This window comes from Macrotis lagotis, chromosome X (assembly GCF_037893015.1).
Source record: "Macrotis lagotis isolate mMagLag1 chromosome X, bilby.v1.9.chrom.fasta, whole genome shotgun sequence".
NCBI lineage: Eukaryota > Metazoa > Chordata > Mammalia > Peramelemorphia > Peramelidae > Macrotis > Macrotis lagotis.
Window position 1 is genome coordinate 63,308,260 of NC_133666.1, and position 16,660 is coordinate 63,324,919.

General features: G+C 36.8%; 1 protein-coding gene across 1 annotated transcript in view; it reads left to right on the forward strand.

Moving 5' to 3' along the window:
- LOC141498687 (oxaloacetate tautomerase FAHD1, mitochondrial-like) overlaps window positions 1-16,660 on the forward strand; it is a 60,274-nt gene that overhangs the window by 30,418 nt on the left and 13,196 nt on the right. Inside the window, 1 exon segment of the mRNA XM_074201849.1 lies at window positions 851-998. Within this exon segment, the coding sequence (XP_074057950.1) occupies window positions 851-998 (148 nt within the window).

Genomic DNA, 16,660 nt, shown 5'->3' on the forward strand with positions numbered 1-16,660 from the left:
TAGAAATCATCAAGTCCCTATCAGTGTCCCACTTGGTATGTGAATCCCTTTAACAATATTCTTGAATAATTCATTGTATTTCACATTTTTCCAATTACAAGCCAAGATAGTTTTCAACAACCATCCATTTGCAATAAAGTCTCTATGTTTTGTACCTCATAACAATTCTAGAAGGTCCTCCTGATGCTAAGGCAGACTCTCCCTCCTATCACTTCCTCTTATTGGTCTCTGTTACACCAAAGAAAAAGTCTACTCCCTCTTACAGCCCTTTAGTTATCTGGAGATGAATTTCACTTTCCTTCTTGGGTCTTATCTCCCACCTCAACAGTCCCGATCCCTTTAATCACTCCTTAAGTAACTGGAGCCTGTACTCTTGGTGAATTCCATTGGCATACAATGTGGTACCAGGCCATCAGCCAATACCATGCAAGTGATTTGTCCACAGACCTTCCTTCATTCAGGGTTCACTTTATTAGCTGAGTGACTCTGGAATCTCATCCATGGGGACTTTCCCTTAGCCCGGTACAATTTACAAACTTAATCTGAACAAGATACTTTCTGTTCATTACACTTAAGGTTACTTTAGTTCTTTGCCCCACTCTTATTCCACTGTTTACTTTTCTTGAGCTTACAGAATGACTCAACTACAACTCCCACAGCCTTTTCTTAAATGCTGTTCTCAAGACTAGGCTTGCGTCCTATGCCTAGAAAAAATTGATCTTCAGGCTCTAAGTATAGGACTTGACATTTAAACTTATTAAATTTAATCTTGTTAGATTTGTTCCATCATCCTGTCTAGACCTTTTTGGATTCTGATTTTCTCATCTAACATATTAACTTTCCTTCTCAGCCAGCAATTCAGTAAGCATACAGTCAATGCCTTCATCTAAGACTGAAACAAAAGTTAACAAGGACAGGACTGAGAGCAGGTGCCCCATTAGAGACCCCGCCGAGGATGACATCTGTATTTGTCACCCACCTAACTTTTCAAACAGCGGGTACATGTTACAATGAACACATTTTTCAAATGTTTCTATCTAGATTTTGTGTAGACAGAATATTCAGTGTTTCAGTATTCATTGATGTGGGTATTCCCTGACATAGGCCAGATATGGTCCTTGAAGCAGAGTTTGCCAGACCTTGGTCCAAAAATATCATTTGCAATCCCTTCACATTTTGTCTTCTTGTGTGATTCTTGACCAAATTCTCCCAGAAATTCTCCATGGAAGATTTATTTAAATGTTAGAGTACTTTTTCTCTGTCTCTTAAATATCTTCAATGAATTCAATCAACAAGCATTTACTGAGAGCCTACTCTCTGTGGTAGACACTAGGGACACAAGGACAAAACAAAACAATCTTTACCCAAATTAAAGGGCATCCTTGACTAGAATTCTATGCAATGGCCACTTGTGCCCATAGTATATTGCTCTTTTGCTCTTTGAGTTTCCTCTACCTCTGATGGTTCCAAATTCCAAAATTTCTGAACACACGGTATTACTAGAGAAATAATGACATCTTTGGCATGCTTGTCCCCCAACTCTTACAGCTGTGCGCTGGGAAAGATGGAGAACACCTTGGGGACTTCCTGCCACTGTTTATCTTTGATATACACCAAACTTTACTTTTAGGAGAGTAACCTAGTCACAGCTTTCTGTAAACAGATGGTTGAGGAAATTAGCATTGATTTAGTGTTTTTGTTCAGTAAGTATAGCTTTATTTGCCACTCACCGTGCCACCCACCAAGGGACAGAGTCAGTGTGTCCCCTGAAAACGTAACTCAACTCTTGAAGTTCCCCTGGAAATGTCATACCCTGTCAGGCAACTCTGACAAATATACTTAGCACCTCCTCCCCACACCCACTTTCCTCCTGTTCCCTCTTTGACCCTATTAGTATTAGTCTGAAACAGGGCCGTGTGGTCAAAATGCTCTTCAGATATACAGCTTCCAAGCAGCTCAGTACATACTGCATATCTGTGAGATGGTTCAAGGTTCTCTTGAAAGAGAGTGGCCTTCAAATCAAAGCTTCATGTAAATAATGAAGGCTGGGGAAATTAGTATGAACTGTTGATTTACTACCATTGTTCAACATACTTTTTCATGCTTACTTCCCTTCGTCCCCCAGAATCCCTCATAGCTCAACATTTTAACCTTAATCTATCAAATTGGAAAATACAATTAAAAGTAAACCATCTCCAAAAGCAGGTAGGGTCATGGAGAAACCAGTCTACATATTCACTGTTGTTGAAACTACGAACTTATAGAATGTATTTTGTAGAGCAATCTGGCAACACATAGTAAACATTACAAAGTTTATCATACCTTTGACCCACTCAGTATATTGTTACGAATATATCCTGAAAGTGTTATGTAGCACAGCAATGGCTTAAAAAAGAGTTCTCTCTTCAAATATTTTCATGGCAGTATTATATGTAATTAAAAGTCACTTTAAAATTCAACAAATGGGAAGTGGTTAAAGAAATTGTGGTACATCAAGTTTTTAGTTGCAGTTCAGTCATCTTTTGGTCATGTCCAACTCTTCATGACTCCATTTGGGGTTTTCTTGGCAAAGATACCAGAGTGGTTTGCCATTTCCTTCTCCAGCTCATTGTATAGATGAGGAAACTGAGGCAGGGTAAAGTGACTTTTCCAGGGTCACACAGCTAAAAAATGTCAGAAGCCATATTTGAACTCAGGATGAGGTGTATTCCTGAGTCCAAGTTCTGTGCTCTATCTACTTCAGCCCCAACTATCAACCCCATCAATTTAATGGAATATTATAATGCTATTAAAACCAACAAGGATAAGGAACAGCAAAAAAATCTGTATAAAATAAGATGAATGGGACAAAGAGTAGACCAGAGTAAGAAAATACACAAGAACCATAAACATATAAGAGGAAAAGTGAATGAGAAGGAATGGGTAAACAAAGAAGGAAGACATAGGGATGGAGAGAAAGCGATTAGAAACTTATGAAATTTTAAGCTTTAAAATTAATGAATTTAAATGCAAAAGCTATGAAATGAATTTAGTTTATTGTGATGAGAGCTAATACCAGGTTTTAAATAAAACATTTAATTTTTTTTAAAAAAGAGATCTTAATCCTAATTGTATTACTAAAGATCTCACATTATTAAAAGAGCCTTCCATCTACTAGCTTGATAATTTCAATAAAAATTGAATCAGAAGAGAATAGGGCACATCATGTGAGGAATCAGGCTATGCTAACAATAGTTCCAAGCTAATCCCTGCCTAAAACACCTACCTTTCTGACAACAACAACAGGCCCTTTAAGATTTGTAAAGAACTTAACAAACATCATTTCATGTCATTCTCACTAGGATCCCCAGGAGATAGGCACTATTATTACCCCCACTGTACAGATAAGGAACATAAGACATACAGAGATTAAGTGATTTGCCCAGGGTTGAACTGATGTTAGTTAAGTGCCTGAAGCCACATTCAAATTTAGGACTTTAGGATTGTGGCGCCACCTAGCTTTCAAGAAGCTTCTCCACTTTTAAGATAGCTGCATGTGTAGACAGAATGGAAACAATATAAAATAGGGAAAGAATAATGAGTTAATTGTAACATTAACTGATATGACTATCACACCTTACAAATGGCAATGTACTTTCACTATGTTATCTCTCAACAGCCTCAATTATTCCCATTTTACAGATGAAGAAGGGAAACAGACATGAGAACATATGAAATATTTCACAGAATATTAAATGCAGTTTTTATAGCACTGGATCAAAATGCACAGAAGACTCTATGTTGTCAAAAAGTCTAGAAAAATAATGCCTACTTTTCAAATTTCAAAACAATATACATGTGCAAGCCTAATGCTTCAAATCTAAATTTTGATCGAGATGACTTCAATTTTGTTTTATGGAGGGCTATAATAAGGTTCTTTTGGATGGACAAAATAAATCTAGGCCTGCAGACAACATAGTGAAAATGTATCCTCTGTTCTAATGAACAGATGTATAAAACTGGACGGTGGTTGAATTGGACACAATTTCAAATGCTCATGACTTTCTCTTACATGGGGTCTGGGCTGAGATCCTAATTATGGCATTAGAGAAGGCCAGCTGGAGCAGTGGATGATTAGAAATATTGGCTATACATATTTGTATGCCTAGACATCAGCTTGGTGTGATGTTTTCTAATTATTAATAAGCAACAGTGTTCTTTTCCTTTTCAACTCTCTTCTCCCTTCCAGCTTCTCCACCTCCAACCCCACCCTCCATTGCAGCAAGATTTAAAAAAAAAAAAGACTATCTTACCTGAGGATTTCCAGGCATAGAGGAACAGAGCCAGAGGTTAAAATATGGTCCACTGCAAAAGGCTCAACCCAGAAGGGTAGAGAGCAGAGTAATAATTTAAAGTGAAAAGAGGCATAATAGACGTGGTCTGCACCTAAAGATTTTCTTGGACTCCCCAAAATTGGTTGCTACAGAGACAAGTTATAAAACAACTCACAAGACTATCCCAAATTGCCAGTCTGATCAGGTTGCTACAATACCATTTTTTCATTTTCTTTCCTATTTAGTTTCCAGAGCAGAGGTTAGCAACTGTTACTAGCTAAGTAGTGTGGTTATTTTTAACTTTTGCCAAAAACAATTTTAAATGATGAAATTGGATCCCCAGTGCATAAACTACAAAACTCTAAGTAAATATTCTTTTTTAAAGGTTAAGATCACATGACCACAGTTTCTTACCGTTAACAAAAGGAATGAAATTTGAGGCCTACTCATCAACAAATATCAGGACCAAACAGATAACTGCTTCTGATCAAATAAGCCAAAGAAAGTCAGAATTGTGTTTGATTTCTTAACCACAGCACACTCTTATTCTTGGTACAGAATTTTACTTAAATTAGCTAATTTTAAAGCAATGTATAATGTGATCCCATTCAAAATGCCTAAGGGTATCATTGAGGCAACAGTCAAATAGAGTAGAAAGAACAGGGCCTGGATTCATGATTTTATTGGAGAACTGACGGAAATTCCTCTACCAATACAGGTCATCTCCTTCTGGATTATTTAGTATCTTAAAAAGTTCCCTAAAGACTTTAGAAGTTAAGTGATTTGCCATAATGTCAGTACTATAATGGGTCAAACACCCATTAAGTATCAGAGGGGGGATTTGAACCCAGAACTTCCTGACTTCCAGAACAGTTCTCAATTCACTCTGCCACACTACTCCTACAGGAAAAAATAGCTCTCAAACTACAATGGGCCAAAAACTCGCTTTACACAGTGCTTTTCATTATTCTTTCTCAGTAAGTGAGAATAAGAAATAACTGATGGCCATAGCAGTGTTCTTTAATGTTTAATCTTCATGATATAACATCTTCATCACTTTCTTAAGTCTGGACAATCAACAAAACAATAAATAAGTAGTTTTTCAGATTTGCTTATTTCCAAAGTATAAATGTTTGCACTAAAAATTTAATGATCAACTCTGAGGGGCTAGTTTCAACTGACTCCAACATATTTCTGGAGGAAGGGACCTTTTGTTCCATTGATGTCCTTGCAATGTCTAGAGAAGATAAGCAAGGCCCCAGAATGTTAAGTGAGCCTCTTGTGTCAAATCTATAGGAAGGCTATATGGATGAGTATCACATAGGAGAGATAGGCAAAGATAGGTGATACTCGATCCTCAAACAACTTATGTTCTATTACAATATATAAAATGTGTTTTCAAGGATAGCTGAGTTTGAATTGCATGAGAACAATGGTTTCTGAGTACATTCAGGTCTCTACATTAGCTTGGCTCTATTATAAATTGAATAGATTTTGGATTCACTTGGCTTATATATACCCTTATGAAATTAATGCAAACCCAGGCTTATTTCATAGAAAAACAATGAATATCACTAAGTGTGTTCATTACAATATTGCCATTGGAAGCAGTGACCACCCTATGGCTTAATGAAAAGGAGAGGAGTGAGACAAAAGATTCATTTTTTAAAAATAACAGCTATCATATTTTTGTATTTTAAGTTTTATGGATGCTCTTGTTTTTATATTCTAATCACTTTCAAATTTTCTGCTCTGACCCTCACCATGACCCAGAAAGTTGTCCTTTGTAAGAAATAAAAACAGCTCCTCAAAGCCAACTCACACAGTGACCATGGTTGACAGCATATGCCATATTTTGCCCTTCCTCTCCAAGGAAAGGTGGGAAGCACAGGAAATGCGAAATTCAAAGAGTTAATATTCACATTGTCAGAGTATATGGCAGTCAAACAACAATACATTTTAAATAAATTATGTTTTGATTCAATTTACATACTAAGAAAGTCTAGCTGATCTTCCTTCTTTAAAAGGGAATATTGGATTTTTACCATTCCAAAGCATAGTTATACAAAAGCTTTGTAATGTAATGTATCAGTGGGTGGTATAACTCAACCTTTGTCAGGGGTGTACTACTGCATGATTCATTAGGGTCTTCAAATGCTCCCACAGAGGGGCCTTCTTGGCTTAACTCAAGACACAAACAGAATGAAAAATAGGTATAGGGAAAGGGATGGATCTATGATTTTCTTAGTATGACACCAATAAATTCAGAAGGTTGTAGGTACTCTTCATTGGTTGATTTCAAATATTGGAATTGAATTAGTCCATTGGATTCTGACAATGAGACAGAGTAAGTAAGTTAATGACCTGTAATTTGATTGGTCATCTATAATTCACGGTCTTGGAGAACTCTCTATACTTATAGCTCTTATGTGATGTTACAATGGTAACACAGTTAAAAAAAATCATGTTCGAAGTGGGTTTTGAACTCAGATCTTCCTTAATGTGTCCAGCATACTTTCCTCCAGTCTCAAGGGTGACAAACACTGGAGTCCATAACCCTCCTCAGTGCTACCAGAATCAGATTAAAATGTAACTGGAGAAATATTTAATAAAAGAAATAAATGGAAACTCAATGGAATATACATAACATTGAGGTATAATTTTCTAAGTCAATATGCACCAGAAGGGATCTTTATATATTCACTACCCATCTCTTTCTGTTTGAATCTGAGGAGTCTACTGTTCCCCATTACTTCTGTGATATTCTGTCTTGAAACTTTAGTAAATAACGAAACTTCAATCAATGGATTCTTTCCTTTTTCCTTCAGTGAGCCTCTATTTCCTTAATAAATGTTTATTTCCTTCTTTCTCAAGTAGCAAAACGATAATACAAAAAAGAGAGTTTATAAGATTTTGAATTTAAATAAGCAAATATAAAAACAAAAAGATATATACCTGCACTGATTCATTTCAAAAGTAAAAATAAAGTTATTCTTTATTATTGGTAGTTCTTTTTAGTTTAAATATTCTGACATTTAAAATGCATTTGATAACTACAAGAAAAATCAATTACCAAAGTTAAATGTTTAAAAATAAAAAAAAAATCCATTGATCATATAGGGAAACAACATCTGTATGAAAGATCATCCTTATTAATAAGTAAGCAGAGTAAGTAAAAAATGACCTGAACCAAAGTATTTCTCCTATCAAGCAGCTAGAGTCCCTACCTGAAATTCCCAACTCTAGAGAGCTTGAAATCAGAGCATCCACAGTCTTTCAGAGTTGGAGGAAACACAGGGACGAACAGAAAAAGAATTCTGCCCCTCCCCCTCCCTGGCTTATCCCCAGGATAGCACAACTGATACATGCTGGTTACAAAGCTCTGAGAAGGGAAAACCTGCCTTGGTTCCACCTCCCACAAGCCCATTCCCCATCTGCTTTTGGCAGTTTCTGTCCATTTTTTGCCTGCTTTTGCCCCCTGGAGTCAAACAAAATAAGCCTAATTCCCCTACAATATTCATTCCTTTAAGCTAATATTAAGAACTCAAATGTATCTCATTAAGATTTTAAAACAACACTCCTTGTGAGGTGTGCATTACAAATATCATTATTCTCATCTGGATCATGAGGAACAGAGGCTCAGAGAGATTAAGTGACTTAGGCAAGGTCATCCATTTAAAGTCCCCTTGGTGACCCCTCCCATGGGAATGATGGGAACTTGAAGGGGAAGTAACCACTCCATCTCAGACTCTGATTGAATAAGAGTATTTAGAAGAACAAACTCTTACACAGTTTTGAGGTTTCACCTTCTACATAACAAATTGGCAAAAATAACAAAAGATGGAAATGGCCAGTGCTGGACAAACTGTGGAAATACTGCTCCATTAATAGACTGTTGGTCATTTGTGAATTTGGTCAAACAGTTCTGGAAAGTAATTCACAATTATATTAAGAAAAGGACTAAAAACATCTATAGTTTTTGACTCATATATTCCATTGCTAGATATATATTCCCATAGGAGACCAAGGAGAGTAAGAAAAGTCCAAAATACACCAAAATATTCATCACAGCACTCTCTGTGGTAGCAAAGAACTGAAAACAAAGTAGATACTCATTGATTTGGGACTAGCTAAACAAATTGCATTCATGAATGTAATAGAATCTTACTGTGCTAGAAGAAACAACAAGAATTCAAAGGCATGGAAAGATTAATATGAACTGAAGAGTGAAGTATATAGAACCAGGGACTACAGCAATGCAAGTAGAAAGAACAAAAAACGAAAACTGAATTCACCAGGCTTATCCCTGGTGATGAGATGAGAAAAAGCAACCCTCTTCCTTCTTTGCAAAGATAGGGGACTACGACTAGGGCATATTACATATTACTGTCCAACTCAGGTAACATGTGAGCTAATTTTCCTGGACTTATTTTTCTCTCTTTTATTTTTTTTCTATAAGAAAAAAGAGAATAGGATGTATTTGGAAATGAAGGTAATAGAAAAAAATAAAATATAATGAAAAATTTTAAGAAAAGGAGATGTCAGATATAGTCCAGATTTGAGGAGAATAAATTTCTGAAGGGTTCTAAGAAAGATGTCATAAACTAAAAGTCTATAGGAAAAGTGGAAAAGATAGAGATGTGGGCTGAACCATTCTAATAACCATTAACATTTGTCTAGATCTATTTATAGAACTTTGCAAAATGCTTTCCAAATATTCTATTTGAACCTCAAAAAGACCTTGTGAGGTAGTGTCTAATACTATGCCCATTTTACAGATGAAAACACTGAAGAGCAGACAGATTATTAGACTTACCCAGGGTCACACAACTACATGGGTGTTTGAGGGAGGATTGGTACATACATCTTTCTGATTCCAAGGCCAGGGTTCTTTACCTTATATTACTGTGCTGCCACACCATAAGATATATTCAGATTCTGTTAAATGGAGAGCTCAAAGAGTGATAATTCAGTTTGATGGATTTTAAACTACTGAAAGAATACTCAGTAATAGTTCAGTGTCAACTTGGAAGGAGTTCTCCATTGAAGAGACCTAGCAATCTGTGCTTGACTTAGGTTTTTTAAAATATATTTTTGACAATGATTTAAATAAATGGATAAATGTCAAATTTATCAAATGTGATAAGCCCTGAAACCTCAGAGGGATGGCTAGCCTACTGAATGAGACATTCTGCATCTAAGGAGATTTTGACCAACTAAACATTAGCCTGAATCTAATAAGATATAATTTAATAGGGATAAATGTTAACAACTAGTTTCTTGAGATGTAAGGGATTGAAACTATTTGCACACATAAGCACAATGTGTAAATATATATATATATATATATATATATATATATTCATATATCCATATACTGTACACAACAGATTTCTGTGTTAACATATTCCCATTAATAAATAAATTTGTGATTTCATTGAGAAAGCTATCCCTTCCAATGATACAATTCATAGGATCATTGTTTCAGAGTCAGAAGGAACCCTGTCAATTTACAGATGAGGAAACTGGGGTCTGGAATGTTTAAGTGACTTAAAGTCACTTAACTAGAAAGTATCGAAAACAGGATTTGAACCTAGGGCTCCTATCTCCAGGGTTGGTGCTTTATACACTCTACCACACAGCAGTCCAGTCCTAGCTAAATGAAAGAAAAAGATAGTTTGAAAGAGCAGAGAATTGGAGGGGAGGAAATAGTACAATAAAATCTATGTTCTGTCACCACCCATTTATTCCTGCTTATCCCTATGAGACTCACTCTGTTCCACCCAAATCAAAAATAATTTTCTTAAACATCAGTTGTTACCCTAGAGTGCAGAATCAAAGAAGGTTATTGACTGAACCCCATGAGGTGATCTAGGGATCATGGGTGGGTAGGTGGGAATGGGAATCCCATACAGCTACTGCAATGGGTTCAGGTTGGGCTTAGGTAATATGTGCCCTGAGGGGCTAATGCCTAGCTGAATTTGGAAGCTTGAACAGCAGAAGGGGGGAAGTACAGTGGCATTAGGCTAGAAAGGTAAGTATGAGTCTATTAGAAAAAAAGTCTCAGGACTGGATATTCCACTGCTCTAAAATCTAGAAATTAGTAAATGCTGTGCTTATAATGAGACTGAAATTAAAATGGTATACATAAATTATTTGGACCAATACAGAAAACAAATGTAAATGCTTTCAGCAAATTTCATTTATGAGAAAAATGCTTTTCATGATTTGATTTTCAATTATAATGACTCATAAATATCTGAGTGAAAGTGTGCCATGGTGGATAGGGGTTGGGCCAGAAGGTCTGGATTCAACTTCTATCTCTGAAATAGCCTAGCTGGATGACTATAAGCATGTCATCTCTTAGAATGGAAGTAACAGACAGACTTGCATCATAGGAGAGGATTTTTATACTAGGAGGAGATAAAGTCACAAGTCCAGATATAAATAAATAAATAAATAAATAAATAAACAAACAAATAAATAAATAAATAAATAAATAAAGCAGACCTAATGTCCAACTTAAAATAAAGCAGTAGGAATAGTGGAAAGGGATCTTAATGAATGGTTGAGAGAATATTAAAGCAGCTGAGTGACCTTGGTCAAATCACTTCTTTTCTCTATATTTCAGTGTGCTTATCTGTTAAATTAAGGAGTTGAAACAGATTATCTGTAAAGTCACCTTCTGCTCTAACATTTTTTTGACCCAATCAATAATTGACCTGGAGACCCTTGGGACTGATAGTGTAAAACTCTCCACCAAGATTAGAATCTTGGTCAGTCTATAAACAAGTGGCAGAGTAGGAGCCAGAGCTTCTTGGAAGATAGACAGAGTGGTTCCAGAGAGTCAGAGACCAGAAATATTCCAGGGAGGGGAGAGAGAAAGACTTGGAAAGCTGCGGGTATGCAGGGGAAGCCATTGCCTAAGCATCTGCAAAGTTGTATCTCCTCTTGCATTAGGCAGCAACATACCCAACACACCAAGCTTGCTTGGGACCTGGTTTACATCCCTGGCAGCCTTGAAAAGAGTCACAGGACACTGAAAGAGGAACTACTTGGCATTGGGCACACAAACTCCTTTATATCAGTAAAGGGAGCTGAATCCAGGTCTTCATGACTCACTAGCCTGATCACTGGTTAAAATCAAACACTGTTGCTAAGTTTTTCTCTGATACACAAAACCTTCTTATTGTCCAATGCCTAATCCAGGAAAAATCCACTAATAAGATCCCTTTCTACTCTGAATCCTTGAAGAACACTATATAAGCATTGCTTGGAGTCCTACAACCTTGTGAAATAAGGGTTATGGGTACAGGATCTTCATGGGTATAGTATGGGTATAGTATAGTTACAGATGAGGAAACTGAGGGGAAGTCAGTAACAAAATCAGGATACGAACTCAGGCCTTTTGACACTACATTCAGCACTCTCTCCACTGTCTGGGCCTTGGTTTCCTCCTCTGGATGACTCTTTCCAACTCTAAGTGTATGATTCATTTTTACCACAAGTAGCAGTGTAGACATAACTAATTATTATTCCTTTTTCATACATTAGCTTATTTTTTGCCTGTAAATCATTGTGCCTGCAACAGCATAGATCCAAATACTGATTTGAAGTTCAAAAGTTTGACTGTGTTAAATATATAGGAAGCTATTTGGAATATCAGATGGTGGCTTTTTTATAACTAGCGATCATGCTTAGTAACACAAAGTAGTTCTATTTCTCTGTGGGTATATTGACTCATAGACCATGTCTACATGAGGTAAACAACATGTCTCCAGCTGTTAAGAACCACCGGAGATAATTTGCAGGTCTGCATCCTAATGAGCCAATCATCTCCAACAAACTGAAACAGTGTGTAGGAAGGTATTATATTTTTCTGTTTTCAGTCCTTAAAAAGTTTAATGGTGATCAGTAAGCCCTGAATGAAGGATAATTTTTCCCCTATAGTATTGATTTGTGGGCACTCACATAGCAATTAGGGCCAAGTCAGGATTGGAAGGTCTTGCTGCATTTCAGATAAAGGTTTCCATATGGAAAGGCTGTCTCCCCCTTCTTCCATTTCCCTTTGGTGGTGGTAATGGTCAAAATACTGTACCCTTTCCTGAAGGCTGACATTTCTGTCATGCTGTGAGGGTTTCAAAATGCTTTACATACTTCATCTTCCTTATAATCATTTGAGGATATATTCTTCAGGAATGGCCCTTTTCATTTGACCCTTTGCAAAGTTAATCTTAAAATGATACTAAAAATCAAAGCATTCAGATAATAATGTCTAATAATGTTTTGTCCTTCATCCTTGAAGAGGACCATGGCATCAGGGAAGTAATACCATGACAAGTACATGAATTAGTTTTGTGTTAGGAGGTGCTGTGCTAAGTCACCAGCCTCAATTTCTCCTCCAGAGTCATCTGGGTCCAATGGCCAGATATGAATCAAGGCAACTCAAGATGGTCCTGGATGTGAGGTAATCAGGGTTAAGTGACTTGTCCAAGGTTACATAGCTAGAAAGTGTTCTATCTGAGGTTGGATTCAAATTCCTGTCCTGCAGAATCCAAGGCCAGTGCTGTACCACCTAGTTGCCCATAATGTCTAATCTTGATTATGGGAACATATTATGAAATAGACTTTCCAAATACATTGATAGAGAAGTAGGGGCTTACAAGGGCCAAATGGTACATATGGTGGCAAGTCCAGTCACTTTGCCATTCATTTTCATTTTGTTTAATTGACTTTATTATAAATGAGGGCTGAAAAGAAGTGAGGAGGCTGGATATTAGGGAATGCTAATGGTGTCCAAAACAAAAGCTAACATTAAAACATTTTTTTGATGTGGAAGTAAAAAATGCTATTTAATTCTGTCATTAGAATACATGTGTAATATTTCTCTTAAGCTTTTTTCCCTTGACTTGGGAGTATTTGTCTTAGAAAGTCTAAGTTAAACACATGAATTCTATATCTATTCTACAGAGGTCATTGTTTTTGCAAATGGTGTAGATGTTCATTCTCTTACCAGCCCAATAGGCTCAGAATAAGGTATATCAGCTTTGGAAAATGTTCTCTTAATTAGGTTGTATCTGAAAGTCATGGAATCACAAAATATCAGAGCTGAAAGGATCTCAGATGCCATTTAGTCCATGCTGTATTGGAAAAAGAATCCCCTCCATATCATTCTCAACAAATGGCCATCTCCCATTTATTAAGACCTCCAAAGAAAGGTAATCCGTTGCCTCCCCAAACAGCCAATTCTATTTTGTCTATGATGTTCTGAGGATCAAATTAGATGATGTATATAAAGCATTTTGAAAACCTCACAGCATAACAGAAATGTCAGCCTTCATCATTGTCATCATCATCATTATTAACTCTTCTCTTAGATAGTCTCTCCTCTCTAGGTTTTCATGACTTAGCTGTCTTCTTGAAAATTTCTTACCTGTGTGACAGCTCCTTCTTCATCTCTTTTTCAGTATCTTCATCTATTTCCTTCCTTCTAAACCCACTCTAGTACCCCCAAATTCTTAATATTATAGAAGGTACTACTGCAGCCTAAGTCCTCACCCTCCCTAACCCCACATATTCAATCAGTTGTCAAATATTATTGTTTTTATGTCCCCAATACCTCTCATAAACAGCAAATGTTCTGAAAGGGATATGAGAATTTTAGTGGATGGAAAGATCAGAATAAGTCCCCAAAAAGTTAATGTTAACCTTGGACTGAAGCAGAATGAGACATAACTTCCAGACATAGGGAGAATTGTGTCTCCAACCTTGGCCCTCATCAGAGCTCACCTGAAGTATTGTGACCAGTTCTGGTATCACAGTTTAAAGAGGACATTAATGAGCTAGGACAGTATGTAGAAGAGGGCAACCAAGTTATGGTCCCAGATCCCATGTCATAAAAGGAATAGCTGAAAGAAATGGAGATGCTTAGTTTGGAGCAAAGAAGGCTCAGAAAACAATAGTCTCTAAGTATTTGATGGGCTAGTTTGTGGAAGAGAGAGTAGACCTCTTCTGTTTGACCCTAAAGAATGAAACCAGGAACACTGGGTAAAAAAATCATCTTCCCCAGGCAATATAGATACTCTCATTCTGGGACCAGTGGACATGACTCCCAGTGCTGATGGGACTTCCAAGTCTTCTGATCTTTGGAAGTTCATGAAATTATAATGTGGTCAATTCTATCTCCTTCAGTTGCCTTTTCTCATTAGACCTTCATTTTGCCCTTTACATGTGTTCTCTTAATTCCCAGCGGTATTTGGTGTCTCCCGCTGGTACAGCATTTCTGGTAACATAACTATTGATGCTCTCTTCCTCATCCCAAGAGTGACTGACTTTTTGATCTGGGTTCCTAAACTCCTTAATTTGGAGTCTTCTCCACTAGACTTCTACTTCTGGACTAGTTGCTGTTTTAATATATAGCCCATTGGGACATGATTGATTCCTCTTCAACCAATCACAAGGTATTTCCTATGTCACTGATATCTGCCTTCATCCAATGGTTCAAATCCCTATGATCCTTTCCAGTTCATTTAGGACTTCTTAATACCTACTTTACTTTTGATTGAGTCTCTCTTGAGATGGCTCTTAATTAAGTGGGATGAATATAGATCCTCACCCTTTTACCTTTATGTCTCTTCCTTTAGAAATGGAAACACCTTGAGGGCATAGTAGATCACCTGGCAGATAATAAGCACAGAATCAATCCTTTTGGATGGTTTAAGAATCATCATCATTATTCCTTCCTTCTGGGCTATATAGATCTCCATGAATACATTTGGGGCAAATGTTAAGTTACAGAGTTGCAGATAGTAGACAGCATTCTATCTTTATATTTTTTTTAATAGATTCCATCTGGCCAAAATAATCACCTTAAAAAATTCACAAATCAAACCTCGCCCCCTCTTATCCTCTTTTCCCCCCTTCTCTTTTCTACTTTTAGTCAAAATTCATGTTCATTAAACAAATGTCTTCCAGCCTAACTCTCTGCTTGAGACAATCTATTCCATGGCAAGAAATTGAATGAATCACCTCAGATGTAAAGTGAGAGAAACAGCATTTGTACTTTTCTCCCTTCCAATTCATCTTGCAGCCTCCATATGCATACGTATGGCAGCTGGCAGCCACACTAACAGTTGTAAATATTTGTATTCTCAACCTTCTTCCCACAGTTTTTACAACTTTTACAAACCCCCATATTTGAATATCATGGAGTCCCTCTGAGAATAGCTTCATCTTAAGTCTGCATATATGCAGTTGCAATAATGTGCTATCTACTGAGACCAATATCAGCAGCAGCATTTTCCTATAAACAGTTTTCAATGTTGCTCTGGAAATATATATTATGCACTATTTTGCCATAAATTTGCTATTACTCACGATGAAATTTCCTAGTACTGCTCCACAACTGTTTAGAAAGTTAAACCCAAGATATTAAGCAGTTGGACAAGGAAGCTGATAGTTTTTTTTCCTATGAAGATGAAATGTTTGAAAGATGACCCATGAACCAAGATTTTAAACATGATTTTTCTGTTACAACTAAATGGACATTTATCAAATGCTTATTAAGATGGCTGAAGAACAAGAAGAAAAATGATGACTCCCTCATGAAGAAGGATTGTGGGATTTTTTCCTTCTTTAACGAAGCAACATTTATCATGTTTCTCTTCCTGTACTGCGCCCCTAGTCCTGTTCAATTGATGCCTTTGAAGCTGAATTTTTTTGCTTACTCATCCTATCTATCACAGAAGATGAATGGAATCAATACACCAACAGGGGCAATGAGTTCACTAATATTTACATTTATTTTCTCCTGTTCTTTCTTTTCTCACTACAATCGGTTACCATGCCACAAACCTTCCCAATGACAGTACAGTGTTCTGGGCTTAACAATGAGTCTACTGGATTTGTCTGCCCTTCTTCCTCATTTGCAACTGAAGTCTCCAAACTATGCTGGAGAACAAACACACAAAAAATCCAGTACAGGTATTTAGGAAGGGGTCCAAAGCTAGTGGCTTACTGAAAAGAAAATTGGTTAGGCCAGAGTTTTAATAAGTGACGGTGTTCTATGAATCTGTGATTTGACATTTAAAGGATACATCAGTGTTTCCCAAATAGAAAAAGTCCAAAAGATCATAAACTTCGAGCTGGAAGAAATTGTTAAGATCATCAAGTGCGAAGGATTTTTTATTTTTCATCTGTGTCATGCAACCCTTCCCAGTTTGGTGAAACCTATGGATCCCTTGGGTAGTTAGGTGATACTGTAATGCATCAAATTTTGGACTTGAAGACAGGAAGCCTTAGCTTCCTGAATTCAATTCTGACTTCAGATACTTTCTAGCTTTGTGACC